This window comes from Polyergus mexicanus, unplaced genomic scaffold (assembly GCF_030449975.1).
Source record: "Polyergus mexicanus isolate NDT 795.1 unplaced genomic scaffold, iyPolMexi1.0 SCAF_25, whole genome shotgun sequence".
NCBI classification, from domain to species: Eukaryota; Metazoa; Arthropoda; class Insecta; order Hymenoptera; family Formicidae; genus Polyergus; species Polyergus mexicanus.
Window position 1 is genome coordinate 107,263 of NW_027223345.1, and position 25,742 is coordinate 133,004.

Genomic DNA, 25,742 nt, shown 5'->3' on the forward strand with positions numbered 1-25,742 from the left:
ATATATATATATATATATATAACAAAAACGCAATGAGCAAAGCTAACAAAGTTTACTGTGTGTTGCGCGATGTATCTACAATCATTTAAACTTGAAATGTGCATTGTTTACTAATGCACAAAAATATGCTGTGCGCAACAAAGATCTATGATATAATCTTAAAAAAAAAAAAAAAAAAAAAAAAAAAACACCATCGATTGTTTTGTGTTGGGTGTTCTTATTGACATTTTGTTATCAATTCAGTCTTAAAATAATTCTTAATCAGTTTCATTATAATTGGTTGCAGCACTAAAATAAAACATTGATCAAATCTTTTAATATAGTACATCAAACTACCAAGGAAAAGAAAACTGAAGAGGTAAAATAAAGGAAGCAAGATTTCGAATCGTTAAATTCATTTGGCACAGATACAATCGACATTTTAACATACTGCAACTATATTGGAATTACCTATCCTATCACGTTTTTTCACGTATGATCTCATTCTCTGTTTAGGCGATATAAAAAAGATAAGTCAATACACATGTTATGTAAATATTAATAGTAATATTGGGGAGAGAGAAAACACATAGTAATCGATTACAGTGGATGACACGTTCGATTACTTCTAGACCGATCACGCGCGAAATTACAGCTAAGAAAGTTTTGCAAGTTTAATCGTAAAAATGTCACGTCAAGCTTTCCCTTATCGAAATTGTGATAATAATCGAAGATGGATCGTTATTAAGGAAAGCAGACATGAAAAAATTAACGATAGATGCCGATCTCCGTGATATAGGGGCATCAGTCAGTGTATGTACGAGTTAACATAAAACGTTAACGATGTAGACGTCATATAAATAGAAATTGGCCATCATCGCGAAAAATAAAATATACAACTATCGTAATGTAAAAAAAAAAAAAAAAAAAAAATGAAATCTTCCGTATCCCGTTATTTTCTATTTCTCGTTATAATCATCGAAAGGAACGGTAGTTTACGAACTGCATTTTAAAATAGCGCGTCACGTTTTGAACGCGTAGTACGATTTACGTAAAGTATAGGGAATCAATTTATATCAGTTTATACCTGTGAATAAGTACTTGTGGATTAGGGTTATGCTTATGTAGGGCTCCTTAAACTGTATAAGAACAAAGTTAAGACGTCGCCGCTACAACTACAGGAGGAACAACGTCGGGTTCTCCGGCACCGTCGACTACGGTAGAATCGACGACCTTTTTAACTTTTATGGACTCCGCCGCACTACTTTCCGACGAACTCTCAGGCTCACCGTTTTGCGCTGCCGCTTCCTCGCTCGTCGTTTCCTTCGACGTTCCTTCGTTCAGTCCGTTACTGTGTAATTTGTCATCCAACACTGGCACATCCGTATTTCCATTTTGTGCGGTTCCATTGAGTTTTTGCTTTTCCGAATCCACTATATTTTTGTCTTTCATATCCACCACATTCTCTTCTTTCACTGTGTCTTCATCTTTTATTACCTCCTGTTTCGTAGTTTCATTCTCGCGTTTTTCAGCGTCAGTGACCACTGTCTCCTCCGTTTCTTGGGGTGTCTTTTCATCGATTTTTTCAGGCTTTGCAACTGTTTCCAAACATTTCTCTGCGGATGCTTCAGTTGTTATCTCTTTCTTTACGTCTGTCGTACTAGTTGTTGCTTCCGTTTCTGCTACTATAGTTTTTTCCACAGCTGCCTGTACAATCTCCCCATTTTCTGTAAAGTCTACCACAGTTGATTCTTGATTTTTTATTTCTTTTTTTTCATTCTTTGTTAAAACATTTTTTTCGCTTTCAGATATGCCGGAAACAATTTTTGATTCTTCCTTTATTTCATCCTTTTCTGCTGTCAAGCATTCTTCAGGTTTATCTGCTTCTTTTTTTGTTTTGTCACAATTTTGTGACTGCGGTTGTTCAATATCATCTTTCTTGTCATTTTCAACCGTTTGAGTTTTGTTGACAAGTTCAGCTTGTACATTTTTCGCAATATCTGTCGAGTCTTTGATCTTTTTCTCGGAAGATGTCGGAGTATTTTCAGATTTTGATATAGATTCTGAAATAGATACATCTAAGGATTTATTGGCAGTGGGAATAATTTCAGTTGTAATTGTATCCAAGTCTTCCTCAGTCTTTTCTGGTATAGCAATTTGATCGCTGTTTTTTGTGGCTATAGCGTCATCTTTCATCGTTTCTTCTACATTTCCAGATGAGCTTGTATCTTTGTTCATGCCCTTATGTTTGACACCAGATTCTTCTGCTTCCACAACTGGAGTCTTCTGTTCAGAATTTAAGGGCTCTTTTTCAATCACCATTGCTTCCTCCTTTGGCGGCAGAGAAATTGCAGCATCTTGTGACAATTGATTCTTTAAACATTCTGTTCCTTCTGATTCAGTCACTCCTTTCACATCTTTGTTTTTTTCATTTTTTTGATCATTAATGTCAGGTATTTCTACATCTTCAGAAGTATCCATCGGCTCACTGACATCAGTCGTATCTTTCTCAACTTTTTCATTTGCTGTTTCTAATTTCTGTCGCTTTGTAGATGTTTGAAATGTTAAATCCAAGAAGGACTTGATAGTTGTATACATAATCTTTTCTTCATCATTAAGAGCCGCATTACCCTCACGTACCACAATGATTGTTGATAAACCTGCTTCCTTGGCAGCTGCGGCTTCTGTCATCATGTAAGAGAACAAAAGAATGAACAAAGACAAATTTGCAGAAATCGTCAAAAATATAATGTAGTAAATCTCTTTCGTTTCTACATTTAGAAAGAGAAATATACAAACCTTTTACAGCATCAGTGAGAAAAACAACATTGGACGGTTTGTCGTCAATTTTACTCAATATGTTTTTATAACTATCACTTTCTTGCTTTGCACCTACTTCTGTATCAAAGAAACCACTAAAATACTAAAAAAAAAAAAAGACAAAAATAATGTCATATAGTTTTTACATACATATTCTATCCAGATATCTCCAGTCGAATATCTTTAATTATAGTGCATTATATTATTGTACAATACCTTAAGCAAATCGCCATGTATAGAATGTCCGAAAAGAAGTTTTTGCGCCTCAACACTGCCACTTGAGTAGACGTATATTTTTCTGCCATCATTTTTCCAAGATTCAAACGCTTTAGGAACATCTTCATAAACACTAAACAAAATATGCCCTTGACGAAGCTTGACATTACAATAATTTCGATTTCTTTAACTTTCTAATTTTTACAACTTCAATTTGTTACTGAATAGTTTTCATAATCAATATGAAGAATTGAAGAATTATTTCAGAAAATCAAAAAAATTGAAGACAGATAAAATCATAAAGTAATGTCTCATATAACAATTGCTTAAGAAAAAAGCAATTTTTAATATGATGCAACGATAACAATGTGCAAGCAGATTCATAAATTAGAATAATCTAAACATAGAATTATAAAATACATCACACAAAACCTATTCTTATTTACGCATGATCTTTAATATAACATAGACAAAGTTTTATATAAAAAATAAATATAAATAAGACAACTGAAGTGAGCCCAAATATTATGTATGTTCACCTCACAATTTATTGAAATATATTATATATAATATGTATAAAAATTTATAGATTATTAAATCTTAATATCTTAATATCTTAATATTTAAAAGATCTCTATGCACCACAAATTTTGTAAAAAGACAATATGACGCGTAACAAATCAACCTTGTTTATTGCAAGTGAAATTGAAGGAAAAACAAAATAAGACAACTTACTGAGCTTTAACTGTGCCCGTTTTATATGCTTCACGCCACATATGTCCTTGCAATTGTTTTAATGCCCCTGTTTTACGATCATTATCCATTTGCCACAAAACATTTTTCAAAAGTGAATCTTTTTCCTCTTCAGGCTTCTCGTCAGTAATCGCTACAAAGCCATCTAATTTATCTTTCTCATCCTTTTTTGCCTAAAAAAGCACATTAGTAAACTATTGATGATATTGATTAAAAAAACAAAAAACATAAAACATATAATGAAATACTATTCAAAGAAAATAAATAATAAAACATTTAAATTCGTTTATATTAGGTCCAAGTCTAAAATAAATTTAATTATCTATGCATAACATAAAGAAAGATATACATTATACAAAATATATATAAATTTAGATTTAAAATATAAAATGAAGCGCTAAGCTTCATACTAGATAGAAAGAAGTTTACATCAATCGAGAAGAAGAAGAAGGGAGAAAAAAAAAAAAAATTCATTCCTGCCCGAAAAGATAATCTTTAATAGAAGGATGGATAGGGGGACAGGAATACTTTACGCTCATTTGTTATTCGTATCAGAAATCCCTCTCATCCCCCATTATTTTATCATAAGAATAATATGAAAAACAATAAGAAAGTTTTCTCTATAAACATTTATTATTTTAGCGTATCATCTTCTAACAATATTGTTTCAAATAACATTTCAAAATAAAAAAAATGTTACCTTAAAGCTCGACAATCGACTAATCGATCAAATTAATTCTCTCCAAGTAGTTGATTTTCTCTATCGTGTTATAATATTGTAAGAATTGTTTCACAACGCATTATTTAATTTTTCTATCGTGAAAATGTTTTATTAGAGAAGAAAAGAGGAAAAATGTGTGGAAAAAAAGATTTTGACATAATATAACGTAAATTATGACTGTTACATTTTTCTCATAGCATAAAACTTTCAAACAAAGAACATGGACACACGCGCACACAAATATTCTTCCGATTATTTCTTTTATCCTGTATATATATATATATATAACTGGTTGCAGGTCGCAAAAACCCATATTTATTTGTTTCTTTAACTCTCGGAATTTTATATATTTATCCGTTCCTTCAACTCCGGTGAAAGTCTTATAGTTACCTGTTCCTTTAATTTTTCATAGTCTTGTTTGAACTCGTCATCCTCCCATTTCGTCTCGATATAATTTTTCAAATTCTGGCGCACGTAGGGGAAAAGGGTCTCCTGCAAGGGAAACAAGCCGCGCATAAGCATCAATCGCCGTCGTGGCGAAAAAATCACGCTCGCCGAGAGAGATGTCGTTGTTCCCGGTAACGTTCGGCGGCGTCTCGGAGCGCCACGTCGATATACATTCGCCGCGACCGATAGTCCATTAAAAGATCGTAACATAAATTTGTTTTCAAGCTCGATTTGCCGACCGCCCGCCCGCTGTTACAGCAAGCCGGGAGGGACGCGGGCGGTTGGCTTTTTACTAAAGAGAATTCGAATGAAATTCTTTCTCGAGTCGTTGTCCGTTTGGCAAACACGACGGCGACGGTGGCGGCGACTCGCCGAAAACTCGGCACGAGCCGGCACACCGCCCAGACGCGAGGACAATAACCCGTCGTGGAATTCGATCGTATATATACGCGCTTTTCCGCAGACACCCCGGACGAAATGCCATCGCCGCTCGCGGAATACTCCCATTAGCGAAAAAATTGACGACAATTTACGATCGAGGAGGGAATAATTCATGGAGGAGCGATACGCGAAACGATCGCGGCGCAGCCGAGTTTGCGAGACGCGCTCGCGCTGTTCGTCCTTCGTCCATGCCTTCTTTATGCCGTCGTCTCTTTGTACTTTTTACCTTGACGAAGCCGATGCTGGTGGTGGTGCCTTCGATGTCTACGAGCACCGTCCTCGCGGTCTCGTCCTGATCCTGGCTGCGCTTTTCCCCGGCCATTTTCGCAAACGACTCGCCCACGACCGTACGATTAATAACGGTGTATCTATATATGTATGGTGTTCCCCCTCGGTTAGGTTGGCGCTCACGCTGTGTATGTCGGCGACGACGCGTTCCTGTTGGCAGCCGGCGAACGAATTCAATGTTGGCCGTGCGCCAATGCGTGACTCGCCGGTGTATGCGTGCGTGCCAACTCTCGCGAATCCCCCCCCCCCCTCCGTTCGCGGCTCGCACCCTAGCTCTGGTATACCCGGTAACCATATCCGTATCGATGAATCTCGGGTGCCCGGGACTTTTATGAAAATTCGCCGAATTTTCAAATCTCGAAGAAAATAAGATGGCAGAGAGATATCTAAACGACGCTTCCGAAGAAGATGCTTGAAAAAGTTACGATATTTCTTTAAAAATCTTTCTCACGATTATTATTATTTTACACATTTATATTTTATCCCACCTACGAACTCAACTTAAACGTCCTTAAATTTTTACTCGTCGCTTTCTACATTGCGCCGTATTAGTAAAGTGTTTGCGCGATGTGAGGAAAAATTGACGTTGGATGCGGTTGACTCGAACGAAAAATTTCAGGGGAAATGAGATTTTGAGCCGGGTTCCGCGGCGAATCGCAACGATCCTGCGTTAAGTACAAAACCACGACCCGTATCGGCGCGTAGATATTCGCGAACGCGCGAATCGGGCTCGTTCCCCCTCGAGTTCGTCCAATCAGCGGTCTTGCTGTCGCGAATCGGTCGGTGTGCGAGCTTGTATTATATATGCCACCCTTCTGAAAAATTTCACGCTGGTGAATCTCGCGAAAAATCGCCTGCTTTGGCGAGTTTTCACGACGGATCGGCATGAAAATTCGCAACGTTTCCATCGCGATTACCGGTATTCGCGACGGAAGAAAATGATCGATTTGGCCGTTCGAAAAACCGTTCGAATATCGACTCGATAACGAATCCCCTCATTGATATCACTCCGCGGAAAAGTAGTTCCAGGTCGCGCGCATTATTTTCCGCCCATTTTCCAAATATGGCACGTATGTATCATTTTGTTCCAAGTGTCGATGATCTCGCAATTATGTCGCAAATCCGGTCACCTCCGTGACTTTCAGGCATTTTTTTTATCCTTGTAATTGACGATCGACGATTCCTTTCCCAACCCGTTGTCTATGGAAGAACACGGACGGTCACCTGATTTTTGCGCCAACGCTACGTCCATTTAAATTTCTGCGTGACGCGCGCGCGACAGTAGCCATTTAAATTTGAATGACGACAGTAGCTACGCTACTTTATTTTCTCGGTAATGTTGTGCCACGTTAATACATAAATGCGCAATATGCCTTGCAACGGCATAAGATATAGCCGTAGTAAGAATTTCCCTAGGAGATATTTTTCGAGTAAAATGAAAATATTTGTAATCTCTTATTACATATACATCACGGAATAAAAAGTTATATAAATAATAGTAATATTGTTGTAATATTACTATAGATAGTAGTAATATATATAATCGGTTTGTAACTATGAAAAATATGAGTATAAGATAAAAAGTTACAGTTAAACGAATAAATCGAAGAAACAAACAGCGCTCGTGTCAATTTTGTAATATTATATTCATAAAGATATAAGAATATATTAAAAAACATAATTTTCTCATTCCATATGAACATATCTTATATTTACATATAGGTAACCATCATACATCGGCAGGATTTAGAACATTGACAGAGCTACATTACAATCAAGGCATAGAATTTCATATGACAAATACGACAAAAATTAACATAGATATCGTTAAATGTAAAAAAAAAAAAAAAAAGTGTTATATATTAAAATCAATCAACTGTGACACGTAATGTATAAATGTATATATATAAAATTATTTATTTAATGTGGTTTAAAACTTTAAAAGGCTATATGTGCTATCTAATATGTATGTGTACATATATAATATGCATATCATATATATATATAATACTACTATAAATATGTGTATGATAGTATATCATTTTATTTTATGTATTTTTGCAATTATTTATAAACTTCATTTAATTACATTAACTGTAATAACGTAATATGAGAACATTTTAATAAATAAGATAACAAGATCTGTCATGAGAATATGCGTATTCGTATACAATTGTAATCTATAACATATAATTGCACATATTCCTCATGTATGTATACGTATATGTATCCAGACATTTGTTTCACCGATGCACCAAGCTATCAATTCCAGCGGTGAAGAAATCAGTTCTAGAGGTTCTAGAGTCAAATCTTTATAGCATATTGTACCGCAGTGTCCGTTTTGCGTATCACTTTTCAGACAAGCGCTTTCTCAGGACTTTCTAAAGAGATGGAAATCATTTGATGTAAGGTGAGATGTGGACGCACCCGTGAGATGTTACAGTGCTACGGAGCACAAGTCTTAAATCACATCTCTCTCACAATCTTGACTTTTGAATGCCGCTACTTTGTTCCCCGTACTCCTTATGTATACGTCGTGCGTGTCCACTGACCACATGGTTTGTGTACTTTACCGCGATGTAAACTATATAAATATCGGGTGTACTCGGGACACGCGTTCTCAAAGTCTCGAATGCGCGGTAAGTACGCAACCTTTGTTCGTATTTTTTACTGTAATGTTTTGATTGCGGTACCTTGACACTAATTTTTCGCTGCTGGAATCGATGCCTTGGTGCATGCCAGTAGAACGAATGCCTAAACATATGAGGAATATGTGCGATATATTACAAGTTGTAGTTATAGTTATATATGAATACATGTATTTTCATAACAAGTCTTGTTAGCTTTCGTTATCGAAATGTCTTTGTACAATAATTTTACCTGTATAATTAACATTATCCGCAATGTTATACACGTTGCAAGTTATTCAATTTTTCACCAAGATGCTTGTTCAGATGAATTCTGATTTCTTGTTGACTGTTACATTTTTCTCCACATTCCGGACATTCGATTTCACCTTCTCCGTGTTCCTTCTTGCGATGCTTTGAGCGATTGTTGTAGGTAGAAAACGATTGTCCGCAATCCGAGCACTGGTAAGGTTGTTCGCCTGTATGCTTACGGCGATGGTGGTCCCTGGAGTCTTTTCGCCTGAAGCTCATGTGACAGTATTCACAAGTGAACGGCTTCCTACCAGTGTGTAATAAAATGTGATTGTACAAGGATTTGGTATCATTGAATCCTTTGCCACATTGCGCACATTTGTATCGCTTCTCACCGCCATGCTTGCTTTTGATGTGATTTATTAGCAGCTGCTTGATTCTGTAAGTAGCATTGCATATATCGCACTGGAATATCGGGCTGACCTTACCCTCGTGTACCTTTTCTTTGTGCGCCTTCAACGACATTTGATGTTTGAACTTTTCATGACACTCGTTGCATTCGTACCATGGTTTTTGTGTTGTTAGTAAGGGATCTTGGTGGTTGATTTGATGAGTCTCCATCATGTGATACTTTAGCATACGATAGGTCGGCAGATCTTCGGTACATACCGGACATGTAAACAATTGCGGCAGCGATACATTCTTATCGTTTTTCCAGTGCTTTTCTAAATGCTCGTTCATGTTCTGTTTTTTGCTGAAGGACTTGTCGCATATATTACAAACGTAGCGATTGTAGGAGAAATGAGTTTTCCTGTGGAGTTTGAGCGCGTTGGTAGTCATGCAACGTAGGCCGCATACGTCACATTGATAAGGTCTCTCGCCTGTATGCGTGCGATGATGTTCCTTCAATCGTGCCTTCAACTGAAACGACTTGCCACATTGCTCACAGATATGCGGTCTAGCCCCTTTGTGTACAAAGAGATAATGCTCATATAAGGAGTTTTCTGCGCTAAACTCCTTGCCGCATGTGCTGCAGATAAATTCATTCATGTTTTCATTATGTCTCATCTCATGAAATTCCAATCTCTCCTTGCGTACAAAATGTTTAGGGCATTTTGAGCAATGGTACTGCCGCGGTGAGATCACTTTCATTTCGTTTCCATCGACCATCAGCGATAAAGTGGAATCCTCGCAGGCCGCGCATGTCGCCAAATCGTTGATGGCATCCGGATCTAAATCTGTTATTAATTTTCCACAGAGACTACAATTTGCGGCAACTCGTCCTTGTATTTCGACCGCGATAGCTTTCTGTGCCTGATTGACGCTCGTTTCATCCATGCCCGTCTCAAAATGTATCTCTTTGATACCAAAGTGTTTATGTCTCTTTTGGTGGCCATTTAATCTCGGTTTCTTCGTAAACATCTTGCCGCATTGCGTGCACGCATACCGCATCGAGCTTTTATGCGTATGGAAATAGTGATCCCATAATAAATTTTCACTGCTAGCTTCTTTGTCGCATACTGTGCAGACATATCTATCCATTTTGTTTGACTTGTGCCTCTCCATGTGAAACTCGTATTTTAATTGTGAAAGATAACGAGCTCCACATAAATTACATACAATTTTTGGACTCTTATTGTCGATATCGTCGTATTTTATACCATTTTCATCAATGTCATCTTTTTCGACTTCCATTGTATACACTGTAGTATTCTCTTCTTTGAAGTTTACTTCGCCGCTAAGCCATTCGATACCTTCATCTATTCCATCATTTAGATTCTCATCTTTTATCAAGATATCTACACACCCATAATCATTATCCAATACATTAGTGCCTGTTGCATCTAATTTCGTTTCTAGTTTTTGTGATTTAGTAGGTGTTCCGCAAGAAATATTTTCCTTTAGTTTTCTTTTTGTACCTTTGCTCGATCGATGCGATATATTATTTTTTTGAAATGTAACGCAAGTGCCAACATGATTTATATCTTCTTGTAATATTGGTAACTTCTCATCTGTTTTGTTGATGTTTTGTTCCTTATCATCCAATGTATCGTTGATAATACTCTGATCTAAATCATCTTCTGTACTTGATGTTTTTATGCAAGTATTAACAAATTCTATTGCATCATCACAGGTTTGGATATTTCTATCCATTGATTTTTCCATTTGGTCTACCATGGCCAATGAAATTTGAAATGCGTAATTACAATCATCAGGATTGCTTTTTATTAGTATCATTAAATCTATATTGCAATTTGGGCATGTATATATCATATCATTATATAGTTTGGAAATTGCTGCAATTTCCATTTTTTCACTTTTATTGGGCTCAAATGAAGAATTACTTTTTGCCATATTAACGTTTTTCTTTGAATTTTTCAATACATTTTGGATAAAATCATAATGAGTAGTAACTCTACCGTAACAGTCCAAGCATATGTATTTGGAATGATCGTCCTGCGAAATCTATAAAAAGATAGAGAAATACTAATTATTTTCATCAGTTTACTATCAATCATTTAAGCTTAATAGATTACACATACAAAGCATTAACGTACCCTGATTGGTAGCGTGTCATTTATTTTCCGAGTTAAATTAGTTGCCTCATCAAAGATATATTTTGAATTTGTGAGTTCATGCTTAATACCACACAAACGACATATCAATGAATCATTTGACATTTTTATAAATTGAATTGAAACACCTTGTACTTTTATATAATAACTTTTTATTAGATTATTTATAAAAGATGTATAAGGCTCCCATATTTTCCTCAAATATCGACATCAATAGTCACTTTCTTCGAGGTTACGCAAAAACCTAGTAAGCAAAAACTGTTTGAAAACTTATAAATCTTATGCGAAACGTATGCTTATATTTACGCGAAGGACATTTCTCAATATTCATATATGTGCATGTTAGTTACAATTTTTTATCGTAGAAAAAAAAATTATCTTTCATTGTCGTTTTATAAATTTTTCATAAAACGCTCAACATTTAACAATATAAAGCGAGAAGAGAATTGAAGTAAATATCTAATAATTTCATATATGCTACTGAAAAAATAATATACTCGTTGAACCTTTCTTGAAAACTGCAAATTTCATCGCTAAATTTCAAGTGCATTTTATATTATTCCTTATATGTAACTATGTGACTATATGACTATATAGAGGTTAGAACGCGTTATATAGATATATAGAAGAGTATTTATATTTGTATATTTCAATATATGTATATATATATATATATATATATATATAAATCTTATGCGATATATATATATATATATATATATTGTAAAATACACAATTCTTTATCAAATTTTTTAAAGCGACAGAAATTGCATTTTTAATTAATAATTAGATATAGTGTAAAATAATTAGGTATAGTATAAAAGCTGTGGTATTGAAGTGAAGCTTGAAGTAGCGAGGCGGTATAAAAGTGTTGATATAAAATTTTGACTTACAATTTTCTATTCATTTTACAATTCACAATTATTCCAATTATATTTAATGTTGGAAGAGATTTGATATATTAACCGAATTATTACGGTTATAATTTACATTGGGCACCCAATTGTCTTTATAGTTACTGAAATATTTCGACTTTTATTTTTATCAGCAGAGAGAAACCTGAGAGGGATCACGCCGTTTTTCATAAGACACTTTTTCCAGCTGGTACAGTAACGTCATCTAGATTCATTTAGCACGAACATGCACCAATCGGTCGTTTTACTGACCACGGCATTAAAAAGTTTCTGGCCATGTGGTTCCGCCGATTCTAAAATGAATTCAGGTAGCGCCACTATATCAGCTAGGGAAACGGTCTCACGAAAAACGGCGCTGTGGTCCTTCTCAGGTTTCTCTCCGGTGATAAATAAGGGAATTCTGTCGAATTATATCTGGGTATCAATCATGTAACTTTTTCCCTAGGGGGGAAATGTGAAAAGTGAAAACTATTAGCATTGAAATCAATGGCAAAATTTTTCACTTTTCTGCCCTAGGGGAAAAGTTACATGATCGATACCCTGTAACGAAATTCACTATCTTTTGCTATATCGACAGTTTTCGGTATCGTTAACTAGCGACAGCCAATGGCAAGGACAATCCTGATGAAAAGCGCAACTCTCATAAGCTATCGCTCGCTAACGACAACGATAATCGGTCGTTTTACTGACCACGGCATTAAAAAGTCTCTGGCCATGTGGTTCCGCCGATTCTAAAATGAATTCAGGTAGCGCCACTATATCAGCTAGGGAAACGGTCTCACGAAAAACGGCGCTGTGGTCCTTCTCAGGTTCCTCTCCGGTGATAAATAAGGGAATTCTGTCGAATTATATCTGGGTACCAATCATGTAACTTTTTCCCTAGGGGGGAAATGTGAAAAGTGCAAACTATTAGCATTGAAATCAATGGCAAAATTTTTCACTCTTCTGCCCTAGGGGAAAAGTTACATGATCGATACCCTGTAACGAAATTCACTCATATAGTCGCATATGACAAGAGAGAAATTTAAGAGAAGAGAGAGAAATAGAAGAGTAAGTATGCATATAATACATTAAAATTTATATTAAAATTAAAAAATATCTTCTTTATATAAAAGATTAATCAAAAGATTAGGTATATATTTTTTTAACTTAACTAAAGCAGCATTTTTTGAAGTAAAAGAATTATATAACTTATTCGGCGCATGCGCTCTAACCTATGTACAAGTTTTGTACATCTCGCAGCAGGAGTTCACAGTCTAGTATATTATATAGAAGTCTGTGGGGGCGCACTGGTGATTGGTTCGTTGCTTCGATTGTTCGATACATCGAGAATCGCAATATCGCCTTTCTATATATTTTCAAGCGCAGGTCATGCGATTGCGTTTTACAACGAACGGGAATCGTACATTTGAATAGTTGTATATTTCGCGCGCGAGTGTCTCGTAAAGTATCGGTCGTTTTGGTTTTAATGTGTATTAATTAAATGTGTACAATTGCTATCGTACAGCATCTGTGTACGAAGTCGTAATCTTTTTCATATTTCAAGTTAAATCCTTGTCTCGCTCAAGTTCAGCGTAAAATATATTGCAGCGGATGCAGAATTATCGCCAAGTATGTATGTATTATATATATCGCTAATATATAATTTTCAGGCTATACATTATTTTTATGAAATATTTCGTTCATTTATAACATTTTTATTAGATTTTATCTTGAATTTATTGGACTTCTATATATGTCTGATATAATTACAGTGATATACAGTTCACATTTTGCATAACTTCTTTATATATATATATATATATATATCATCTTATACTCTATGAAAAATATTTTAGTAACATATATTTGATTATATATATGTATAATAATTTATATATGGGGATGCTTATATTTTGTTGCTACTTGTTACCAATAGTTGGTTATATGGTAGTTAGATTTCTCAATTATTTATAGCTAGTCACAGTCACACGAATAATGTGTATTGTGTTATTTTCATACATCTGTAGAAATTTAGAAAGCACATCTAATCGTAAATAGATCAATGAAAAGACAGAGCAATTTAAAATGTACTTCACAAAAATTAATGGTATTATTAATATATAATAATTGAGAATTGAGACTCAAGAATTTTCATTTTTTATCACTATAATATATATATATATATATATATATATAAATTTATCTACAAGTAAACTACATCGGTAGACATTATACGATTGCGTGGTAAAGGCGGTTGCAGCAAAAATTCAACTCGTGATAATATCGTATCATATGAGTTTCTGTTCTGAACATCCCATCATGGCTGGTAATTACAAAAGTTTTATGAAATTATTAGAATCATGGCCACTGGATAAAACCAAAGTGGGCAGGTAATTACAAAAGAATGCGATGCAAACATACATTGTACAGAGATATATATAATTTTTTTCAATATTACAATCATTATTATTAGTAATATAATAGCATTTTTTAAACATATTCATAGCTAGGTTAGAGAATATTCTTTTATATATATTTATATTTTTTATAAGTATTGATAAATGGAACGTATCATATATTACATGATTATTTTTTACACTATACTTAAGTTCTCCCTTTTCTGTCTTTTTATTAATCTATTTATGATTGGGTGATTTTTAGCGATTTGGGACAACACATTCGTGACCAATTAAAGATTGCCTTTGCAAAGGGTGATGCGGCTAGTCAACCAAATGCGGAACAGTGTAATCGATATTATTCAAGCTTGAAAAGAATTTCATCAAATTATTACGGACAACTTTATAAACGCTCCTTGTTAAGCACAGCGAGTGGATTGAATAGGGAGCAGTGTAACTTGGCGCTGACGCCAGAAATGTTAGATTATTTGAAGGAAGAGGATAAGGGTGTATTTCGCAGAGTTTATGGAAAGATTAAAAATATTGTAAGATATGATTAAGTTTAGATATTTTGTAGATAAGTTTAGTAAGAACAGATGTTTTTTAAATGAAAACGTTGCATCACTGGCAAAAATAGATTTACCGTGTTTAGTTAATGCGAGACAATATAGCGATGTCTACCCTAACAAATATTTGCCTATTATGGCGCAGGAAGTATTAACGTATATGGACTTATCACCGGGCAGGACATATGTAGATATGACATTTGGTGCTGGTGGGCACGCCGTTAAATTTTTAGAACATTTACCTCGTATAAAAATATTTGCATTAGACAGAGATCCTGTAGCATATAAATATGCGCAAGAGTTATCGCAGAAATATCCAGGGAAGCTAATTCCTTTGTTAGGTAAATTTTCCGATTTACCACAGTTACTTAAACAATACAATATCGAAAGAAATAGTATAGATGGCTTTTTGTTCGACTTTGGTTGTTCATCGATGCAAATTGAGGATGCGAATAGAGGTTTCTCTTTGTTGAAGAACGGACCATTAGATATGAGAATGAATGGGTGTTTGAAACAACCGACTGCTGCGGATGTGTTGGATAGAGCGACAGAGGAGGATTTGGCTCGTATCATAAAATTTTATGGGCAAGAAAAGCGTGCTAAGAAAATTGCGCGTGCCATTATTGAAGCAAGATATATGTTTAGGAAATTAGAAACAACACAGGAACTGGTTCAGTTGGTTCAATCTGTTCTAGATGATGAAATTAAGATAGACAGTCTCGACAGATATCCGCATAGTGCCGTAAAAACATTTCAAGCGCTTAGAATTTTTGTTAATAATGAATTAAATGAAATCAATTATGGTATACTTCTTGCGAATATATACTTGAAACTATCCGGTCGTTTAATAACTATCTCTTTTAACTCACTCGAAGATACTATAGTCAAAAGACATCTCTCTGGAAATATAACAGATAATGTCGCTAATACTGTGGCATTAAAGTATGCGCATTATGGTAAAGTGTTTAATACAGGTGAATTTGAAATATTGACAGAAACACCATGGAAAATGATGCATAAGAATGTTTTAATACCTACAAACGAGGAAATTAAAATAAATCCGAGATCGCGATCGGCGAAATTGCGTGCTATTATGAAAGTGAAATAAATCTGTTTTATATATTAAAATTTGCAATACGCATCACGCTTTCCTATTGCTATACAAATATGTTAAGATTGTATTTCTTATGGCATGCTTATATGCATACATGTGTGTATACATAGACGATACATTTATTTTAATAGAATATATATATATATATATGATATTATATATATATAAACAATAAAAAATAGCCTCTTGAGTAAGAAAGTTTATTGATTATTATATATATTGTGACGTATGAAAAAAAAGAAAACTACTGAGAATTTATTAATATACATCACGTATGGTGGAAATGTTTTTTTCTACAGAAAAATAATTCTTTTAGAATAGGCCTTCTATTTCATCTGTTTCGCTATTCCAATCCATGTCGTAAATACTTGGTCTAGTTGAAAGTCCAGGCATCATCATAATCTAGAATACATTATTATAATCCGAGATAACGTAAATCAACGTAATTTAATTGATAATACCTTTTTAATTCAAAGAGAATCATTGCACCTTACCTCACCCACCATAGGAACAATAAATCTAGCGCCAACCGAAACGAATATATTTGTAATATTGAGAGTGAAACCGGTTGGTGCTCCTTTGATAGATTGATCTCCAGTTACAGAATTCGCTGTTTTTGCCATACATATTGCGAATTTGTTGTATCCTAACTTGTTATAATTTTCAATCTTTTTTTGCACCTGTAATGGATGGGGAGGATAAATAATATTCTAATAACTAATATTCTTATGATGAATTGAGTGCGCACATGCGTGCGTCATACTTGTGTCTGCTATGTAGTTAAAGAAATGTTTCTAAAATTATGGTTGATAACTTTATAGAGCATATTTTATACATATAATATAAGAAGATTTGTTTTACCGCTTCCGTAAAAATGACTTGGCCAGCGCCGTACATTTCTTTAGCGATTTTATTAATTTTCTCCTCGATACTGTCCTCGAGATCGTACAATAGCTTGAAATTGTTAGGTTTTCCGGTAGCGGCTATCACTGCATCCGCAAGCGCTAGCGCACCTGGCCCACCGTCAGCCCAATGAGTGCATACTACCGCATCAGATGCACCGCTCTCCAACGCTGCTTGCTTAACGACTTCTAGTTCTCCTCGAGTATCGGTACTGAAAGATTAATATATTTATAATTTCCTCCATAATTTTTATAGTTATCGCATATATTAAATCAAATGTTACAGCTTTTTGTATCCGTATTTGTTTACAGGATTTACTTATACTTATAATATGACTGTTACGTCATTAAAAAATAGTTGCAAAATTTTAAGATTATAATTGATTAAGTTACAAGGATTTTCTATACAAGACATATATAATATGTTCATTTCAAATTTAATTAAAAAAAAAATATGAAAAAATTAATTGAATATAATACTCTTGGATCTGTAGATTATTCAGTTCTTGTGCACGCTCTTGTAACTATCAAAGTGTGATTTTTTTTTTTTTTTTAGATTAGAAGAGAGGAAAACTTACGTATGAGAATTGATGGCGACAACTACGGGCACGCCGTATTTCAAGCAATTGCTAATATGCTTTTGTAAATTTGGTAAGCCTTTTCTAACAAGTTCGATATTCTCTTCGAGATACGCTTTCTTCAGGGGTGCCCCAGTTGTCACTGGTGGTCCACCGCCGTGCATTTTCAATGCTCTGATAGTCGCTACGAGCACGACAGCATTCGGTACGTGTCCTGAGGCGCGACACTTAATGTTAAAGAACTTTTCCAGACCGATATCTGATCCAAATCCAGCTTCCGTTACTACAATGCCTTCTGGTCCGACCAATTTTAGAGCAATAGCATCCGCGATAATAGATGAACAACCGTGGGCAATGTTAGCGAATGGTCCAGCATGTACCATTACTGGTGTACCTTCCAATGATTGCATAAGTGTCGGTTCTATAGCATCTTTTAGCAAAATTGCCATTGCTCCCGTCATACCCTGAGGATTAATAGATCGCGAAATTATAAAGATAGCGTTGTTGTATGGACGAATTATTATATACTCATCTAATTATAATTATAGTATTCTACGTTTAAACATTTGAAACTATCAACTTGTTGCACATTGTTTAACAAAATGTATTACGAAAGTAATCGTTGCTCTCTTTTTGTTGATAATGAATACAAAAATTACGTTGCAATATATACATCTTCAATATTCTTTGTATGTAATAATATATATTATATAATTATAGTTATATATGCTAATATGTAACTATTATGTATACTAACAAAATCTTCAGCAGTTAGGGGTTCGCCGCTATTGTTAAATCCGACAACAATGTTACCAAGTCGTCTCTTCATGTCCTCGACATCAGTCGATAATGCTAGGATAGCCATTACTTCAGATCCAACGGAAATACGAAACGAGGTTTCTCGTGTCTTGCCTTTTTCGGTTGGACTCTGACCGATGGTGATTTTTCGCAAATAACGATCGTTGATATCCACCACTGTAACAAAAAGAAGATATTATCGCAAATCAAATTTTTTTTTTCGCGGAATATATTCAACTTTCTTCAACTTTTATGTATATGTGCGTCGCACCTCGCGTCCATGTGATGTTGGTCGGATCGATGTCTAGTCTTGCAAATCGACTTTGTTCCTCTTCCGTTAACGCGTTTGGATCGGTTTTCGCGATGCCAAGTTTTTGCAATCGTCTTAGCTGGATCTTGGAGAACTGTCTGACGCCCTTAATGCTCGGTACCAGTCGATCGTATAAGGCTTTATCGTTCTGGCATGTCTCGTGAAAGTATCGCGCATCGATTTGCGCCGCAAGAAGATTATTTGCAGCAGTGACGGCATGAATATCTCCGGTCAAATGTAAATTGAATTCCTCCATAGGAATTACCTATTAGTTTGGTGCCGACATTAGATTAGTTACCAAGTAAAGTGACGAAAAATAATTATAACAAAATATATAAAAGGGCTCTGACATAATAAAATAATTTATATATATATAATGCGCCTTGGCTCTTATTAGCCCGTCTTAATATAAATGTCTTCATAAATATTGAGATTATCTGGATAAATTCGTTTGTCATACCTGTGAATATCCTCCTCCAGCAGCTCCGCCTTTAACACCAAATGTGGGTCCCTGACTAGGTTGTCTAAGGTTGACGAAAGAATTTGTGCCTCTATGCGCTGTCAGTGCCTGTACTAATCCAAGAGAAGTCGTACTTTTTCCTTCGCCGAACGGTGTCGGCGTGATGCCCGCTACCACGACGAACTTTCCATTTGGTTGATCCTTCAATCGTTGTAACACGCTGAGACCGATCTTGGCCTTTTTGCTGCCGTAAGGACTAAATTCGTTCGATAATAGGCCGATTTCCTCGGCTAGTGTAGCGATCGGTTTCGGCTGTTGGCTTCTGGAGATGTTAATATCACTCGGTACAGGTCTCACAGGATTCAATTTAAGAATTCTTAATTTCCATTGGACATTGAGGAGCTTTTGCACCGATTTTTGTGCGGATAACACAGTGTTTTTCATCAACATCGCTACTGTCATCGGTCCAACGCCACCTGGTACCGGTGTGATATACGAAGCTACTTTGGCAGCTTCCTCGTAATCTACGTCGCCCACTAAACGTTGTCCGTTTGTTTTTGTAGAATCTAAAATGTTCACGTGTACTTTAGAAATGCCGATCGTGGTTGTTGGTTCTTCGATTATTCTGAATATCTTCTGTATATGAATATGTTTCTACTATATACAGAAGATAAATAATACTGCTCAAGATTAATTAAATATCGTAACGTTTAAATATTGTATATGAAAGTATATGAAGACGGACAAAAAGTATGATATTTCAGAACAAATAATTTTTCATTTATACCATATGCTCACAATTCTTTAGACTAACCGAGTGGAAAAATGTCCGGGAAAACTGGTCACAAGTTAGAAACTGTTCAGTTTTTACTATTTTATCATTTACTAGATAGTAGTTGCTCAACGATTGGATAGTAAAAAATTCTATTTAGATAAAATCTATATTTAGATGAGTGGCTACTAATTAGGACACAGATAATTTTATTTTTTAAAACAACATCTTTTTGGTTTAAAAATAATATTTTGGATCAGATATCATCTGTTTAGAACAACAAGACCAAAAAGTTATAAAAAAGAAATTAAATAAATTAACATTATATGATTATTGAATAAAACAATAAAATGGTCCCATTTTGAATTTTTTTAATTATTATAGACAATAGAAAAAATTATTTGTAATTTTTATCAAAGGATAATAAATTATTAAAAATTATTTTTTATATAACTTTGTTTTTCAATAAAATTTAAAGTTTATAATTTACTGTCTATTAATTTATAAATAGTCTTTATAAATTATAAGGTATTATAAGATAGTATAATCACTTGATAAGTTATTTCACAAGTATTGCGCCTCGCACATATTTTAAATGATAAATTTTCTGTACATTCGTATTATCAGAAACTAACGCGTTATAACGCACATATTCATACGCGACTAAAGTTGAACTAAAGAACTAAGAAGGTTGATTATTATATTGTTTTGTTGAATCTTTTATAATTCGAGATGTATCGCGATAGCGACAAATTTTGATATTCTGATAAAAGAAAGAACAAAGAAGGGCAAGAGATAAAAAATTCCAGGAAGGGAGATAACGTAAGATCCGCGATATAAGCGGGTATTATCACGTTCATAATCCGTATCTGCAAACATGAATATTACTTGCATATTTAAAGAGGCAAATAATATTGTATATTTGTGCGTATGTGTTCTGACCGTTATAAAAATATTTATCAATTTATATAATAAACTATATATAATAAATTAATATTATTTATATATAATATTTATATATATAGTATTTACAAATTCATCAAGGCATTCTATATGGCGGTATGTGCAGTAATGTAAATTACATTTCGCATTTTTTTTTTTAAATTTTGCTATCACTGCGATATATATTATTATTTTTTACCTTTAAACTCTTGCAACACACATTATTCCGATTCGCGTATAGAACAGTGGACTGTGAACGTATTAAAATTTTATAGGAAACAAATATCGATTAAAAATTATTTTATAAAGTTATCTTTGAATTTTCGAATTTAATTTTAATGATGAATTTTTTTATGAATTGGATTCAATTAATTCGTTTTCCAAATTATATTGTAATTAAAGATAAAGTTATGTACCTGATACGGGATTGATGCCACAATCGATAACAACGGCGCCTGGTTTAATCCAATCACCTTTAACTAATTTAGGCTGTCCTATACCTACCACTAAAATATCAGCTTTACGTACCTAAAACAAAGTTTTTTAAAATTTTTGTCTCATTTCTTTTGTTTTACAAATGTAAGAAATTATTAAATTTGATTACTTACGACATCGGGAAGATTCTTTGTCTTCGAATGGCAGACTGTTACAGTAGCATTATGCCATTTTAATAGTTCGGCAACGGGAGTGCCAACAATTTTGCTCCTTCCTAAAACAATGGCTTGAGCACCGGTAATAGGTACGCCGCTCCTAAAGATTGTTTCAGGATTTTTAACTGTATAATGATGGAAACACACACTACACGCATACAATATTTTATACTATATAATTTTGAAACGATTTATTGATAAAGCGCACCTTTTAATTAATTCGATACATCCGTTAGGAGTGCATGGCAAAAATCCAGATAGATCACCGATCGCAACTCGACCTTCATTAATAGTGTTTAATCTGCAATTAAATGATTATACATATATCTCTTATGGAGGGATAAAAATTGATTTATATATTTATTAATATATAATATATTGTAGATTTTTGTGATATGTGATATTTTAAATATTTTAAATTTGTCTAGCAAAATATATTCGTTTATAGATGTCGAACATATTTGTTAATGCCTATCTGTTCTTATCGAATCTCAGGGTCAAAGGGCATATATCAGTTTCTCTCTTGTTTATCACCGTTCTTTGCGTCGTGAACTCTTCAGTATATCGCGATTTGTAATTATGAATACATACTATGGTATCTATGGTATCTAGCCATATTATGTCAAGAATAACGATAAATTAATAATTATTAAAAATTGAAAACTATAAGAAAATTGGAAATTATAAAATAAATTTCAAGCTATATTTAAATATTATTAATAACTTAATTGAAATTATTAATTGAGATATCAAGTTTGATATTATAATGTAATTATAAATTTCTATATATATATATATATATTCGATATAGTGTTATAAGTTTTTAGAGTATTTTTTTAAATAGGCGTATATTAGAACGCGAATCTATATAAAAATTTATAAGATGTAATATTTTTTTTATTCTTAAGATCAGTAGAATATACTGTTAAATAGCGATTTATTTCAGATATATTCTATATATATCAGATAAATGTAAACTTATTTACCCGTCAACATCTTTCGCCGGTGATACAAAATCGGTGATCAAATGAGAATTGATTTTATTGACACTATCGAGCGGCATTTGTATTATAATCCCGTGGACATTTGGATCGTTATTCAGCTTGTTAATTTTGTTGATGAGCTCTATTTCCGTTGTGGTATTAGGAAGCTGACAATGTTGAACGTCGATTCCTATTTCACGAGCCGCGCTAATTTTCATCTTTATGTAGACATTCGAATCTTCTCTTGCGCCTACCTGGACGATAGCAAGGCCGGGTGCAAAATTGCGCAATTTTTCTTTTAAGACACTCACATCTTTGATTAACTCCTCACAGATTTCTCTATAAAATTTAGTTAAACATTATTAGATGTATCAAGATTTATCCACAAAACTTGTTCATTTTTTAAATAAAAAATGAAATTTTTAAGAAAGAATATTCTTGTGAAACAAATTTCAATTTTTAACAAATTTTCAAGAGGTTTAATATTAAATTTTTGTAATTTTTTTTCTCGTGTGTGTGTGTGTGTATGTGTTTTGCTGTTTATTATTTATTCTGTGATTTTTTTTTTAAATTAACTATAATTTGATTGTTTGCGATTATTCAATACAAAAAAATATATTCATGCATAACTGAACTTGAGTTCTCTAGATATTTGAGTTTCGCGGGCAATTCTGGATAATAACAGGTTTGTTCTGCATCCAGTCCCTAGAGATTTCTACGTTTAAAACAGGACGAATATATATTTGGGCGTTGGAGAGAAAGAAAGCGATAAATCTGACAAGTGTAGAAAGTACAAACAAAAACGAAATAATATCTCTATTTACTATTTTTTAAATAATAAAAACGATAGAAAAAATTGCCATATATATATAAATTGTATTTCAATACTTATCACTTTATATTATTTTTGATGATTTATTATAAAAGTATATGTACGTATACTTTAAAATGCCATAACCTCATAAGGAAATACATGATACTATTATATATATATGTAATTTTTCAAACATTCTGTGTATATTCTTAAATAATTTATTATAATCAACTTTTAATGAAATTATTATGATTATACTATTCTTCGTAAACAATATTTATTTTTTTATTCTCTAAATATTTTCTTTGTGGCATGTTTTTAATTCGTGATGTTATTGTTTCGTAATAATTGATTGATCTCTTTCTTACAATGAGTGAATTCGACTTAACGAATTGTTTGAAATAAATGAATGGTACCTTGCTAATTGAATTCCGGACAATACAATTCCTCTTTTATCAGTGGCCATGACTCTGCTCAGAAACCTAAAAGAACTTTAGGTTGTATAATTTTGAAGCTGATTTAATCGAGAAAGAAATTAGATTTGTTAAATTTAGAAAAATTAGATTAGATCGGTTTAGCACTACTCGTTTCTATGCACTATCTTTATATGCACAAATCGGTGAGTTTTCCCACGGATATAAGTCTACGTTCATTGACTGACTGGTGTTGATTGAATGACAGTCCTTAGTATTCCCAACCAGTTTACAAGTGGTCTTCGATATTATATAGGGTGTTACACAAATGCGTATTATTTCAATATCAATACTTGAATGAATTTAATATTAAAAATTTTTGATAAGAAAAATAATTTTCTATCTGTCTACAATCTAATGTATATATATTGTACTTTTATTATTATAAAATATTTAATTACATTATTTGAAAAAAAAAAAAAAAAAAAAAAAAAAATCAAAATATATAATTTTTTTTATTCGTTTATATTTTTCATAATTAATTTAAAGAGATATTTTATATTTTTATTTCACTTTATTATTTTAGTTTGTTCACTTGAAGTAAAATTTTTGTAGAAAGAGCTGCTATAACTTTATTTGAAGTAGATAAACATGCCGTTATATCTTTTCCAGAGACATCTTATATACATAGTTATGTGTACGTTGTTATCATATAATGTCATGCATGCTATGATTTTTATATATAATGCATATAAAGTTATGTAAATTTATCATTATCAATGAGAGATAAAAATGTTTTTTTATAATATTTTACGGTATCTTATAATATTTGTTATGATTGAGCTTTGTGTTCAATAAATTTCTATCTCATGGCGATATCCTTTTTTAAAATCACGATTGCTTTGTATATTTTATAAAATCGTTTCTAAATATTTTATAAATTTCTTCGTTATAGTTTTTAAATATAAAATATTTGTAAATTTAATTATAAAAATGTTTTTTATCGTATTCTTTAATATACAATATTTATGTCTAATGCTTTTTTTCCCATTATTTTTATAAAATATTTTAATGTTACATTTTTAATGTGACTTTAAAGCATTTTTTAATTGTTTAAAGAATTTATCTATTTAATATAAAAATTATTATGATGATCTTACTTAAGAGCTCTCGATATCATAAGATGATTTGACCCAATGACTCGATATAACTATGTAATAATCTCTGCTAGTTTTCTTCGATCGATGCACTTTTGTAACAAAAAATAATTGAGAAATATCAAACGTGTTTACCAGCGATATCCAGCACGATAAACTCTGACTCCGCAATCAGTCTTACATTTGAACTGTGATTATACAACTTCCACTAGTATTTTTACATTTAATACATGTATACAATATATACATAAATACATTTGTACATATTGCACAAATTTGTGATATTTTTAATTTTTATACGATAATATAAATAAAGAGTACAATACTTGGAAACAATCTCGATGGAAATCATAGAATAGAATACACAGAAATGATTTGAGATCGAACTCAAAAAGTATTCTTTCTTCAAAAATACAAAAATACTAAAAATAATAAATAAGTTGATAATTGCATAAAAGGAGCATAAGTAAGAAATAAAAGAAAAAAAGATTTCATTAGTATTTAAACATTAACTCGGATGAAATTAATTATTTCTTGTTACATGAGAGTTTGTACAATCAAGCTGCCTGTATTAAGTTATAATCGTTTGATTAATCACGCACAGTATATGGAATGTATATTTAAATGCAGCGCTCGTTATCTCGTACGTCACAGACGATGCTTACTTATCTTAATTCGAATCCATTTGTTCGGAATATGTTGACATTCTTGAGAATGCGCCTTCAATTATCTACAACGATGTTACTTAATTTTTTTTATAGATTCATGAAAATATGTTTATTAATAAAATGAAGTAATAAATACAAATCTTTGTGTGCAGCATAGAAATAAAATAAATATAAAGATTTATTTTTATTATAACAATGAAAGA

The 25,742-nt window shown here is 33.0% G+C and overlaps 4 protein-coding genes across 7 annotated transcripts; 1 reads left to right on the forward strand and 3 right to left on the reverse strand.

Annotated features, from left to right (window-relative positions):
• Nucleotides 1-205: 205 nt before the first annotated feature.
• On the reverse strand, nucleotides 206-5,871 carry Enoph (enolase-phosphatase E1). Of its 2 annotated transcripts, XM_070313779.1 has the most exons (6): nucleotides 5,604-5,871; nucleotides 4,880-4,981; nucleotides 3,751-3,941; nucleotides 3,016-3,148; nucleotides 2,779-2,902; nucleotides 206-2,663 (listed from the first exon to the last, which is right to left on the reverse strand). In XM_070313779.1, the coding sequence occupies exons 1-6, from the start codon at nucleotides 5,697-5,699 to the stop codon at nucleotides 1,135-1,137; spliced, it is 2,175 nt and encodes a 724-aa protein (XP_070169880.1). In that variant the 5' UTR covers nucleotides 5,700-5,871; the 3' UTR covers nucleotides 206-1,134. The 2 variants fall into 2 exon arrangements, with proteins under 2 accessions (XP_070169880.1, XP_070169881.1); XM_070313780.1 differs by lacking the exon at nucleotides 4,880-4,981.
• Nucleotides 5,872-7,579: 1,708 nt separating this feature from the next.
• On the reverse strand, nucleotides 7,580-12,126 carry LOC138943194 (oocyte zinc finger protein XlCOF6). Of its 3 annotated transcripts, XM_070313788.1 has the most exons (4): nucleotides 12,014-12,126; nucleotides 11,103-11,364; nucleotides 8,546-11,010; nucleotides 7,580-8,419 (listed from the first exon to the last, which is right to left on the reverse strand). In XM_070313788.1, the coding sequence occupies exons 2-3, from the start codon at nucleotides 11,223-11,225 to the stop codon at nucleotides 8,572-8,574; spliced, it is 2,562 nt and encodes an 853-aa protein (XP_070169889.1). In that variant the 5' UTR covers nucleotides 11,226-11,364; nucleotides 12,014-12,126; the 3' UTR covers nucleotides 7,580-8,419; nucleotides 8,546-8,571. The 3 variants fall into 3 exon arrangements, with proteins under 3 accessions (XP_070169889.1, XP_070169887.1, XP_070169888.1); XM_070313786.1 differs by having other exon boundaries at nucleotides 7,580-11,010; XM_070313787.1 differs by lacking the exon at nucleotides 12,014-12,126 and adding an exon at nucleotides 11,618-11,700 and having other exon boundaries at nucleotides 7,580-11,010.
• A 2,745-nt stretch (nucleotides 12,127-14,871) lies between these two features.
• On the forward strand, nucleotides 14,872-16,264 carry LOC138943237 (probable methyltransferase-like protein 15 homolog). Its single transcript, XM_070313845.1, has one exon. It carries the CDS (start codon nucleotides 14,965-14,967, stop codon nucleotides 16,084-16,086), a length of 1,122 nt encoding a protein of 373 aa, XP_070169946.1. The 5' UTR covers nucleotides 14,872-14,964; the 3' UTR covers nucleotides 16,087-16,264.
• A 14-nt stretch (nucleotides 16,265-16,278) lies between these two features.
• Nucleotides 16,279-23,993, reverse strand: Pug (pug C-1-tetrahydrofolate synthase, cytoplasmic). Its single transcript, XM_070313844.1, has 12 exons — nucleotides 23,718-23,993; nucleotides 22,491-22,826; nucleotides 21,713-21,805; nucleotides 21,463-21,604; nucleotides 21,271-21,382; nucleotides 19,141-19,706; nucleotides 18,642-18,945; nucleotides 18,330-18,547; nucleotides 17,573-18,036; nucleotides 16,954-17,206; nucleotides 16,587-16,772; nucleotides 16,279-16,494 (listed from the first exon to the last, which is right to left on the reverse strand). Exons 1-12 carry the CDS (start codon nucleotides 23,765-23,767, stop codon nucleotides 16,405-16,407), a joined length of 2,814 nt encoding a protein of 937 aa, XP_070169945.1. The 5' UTR covers nucleotides 23,768-23,993; the 3' UTR covers nucleotides 16,279-16,404.
• Between the last annotated feature and the right edge of the window lie 1,749 nt (nucleotides 23,994-25,742).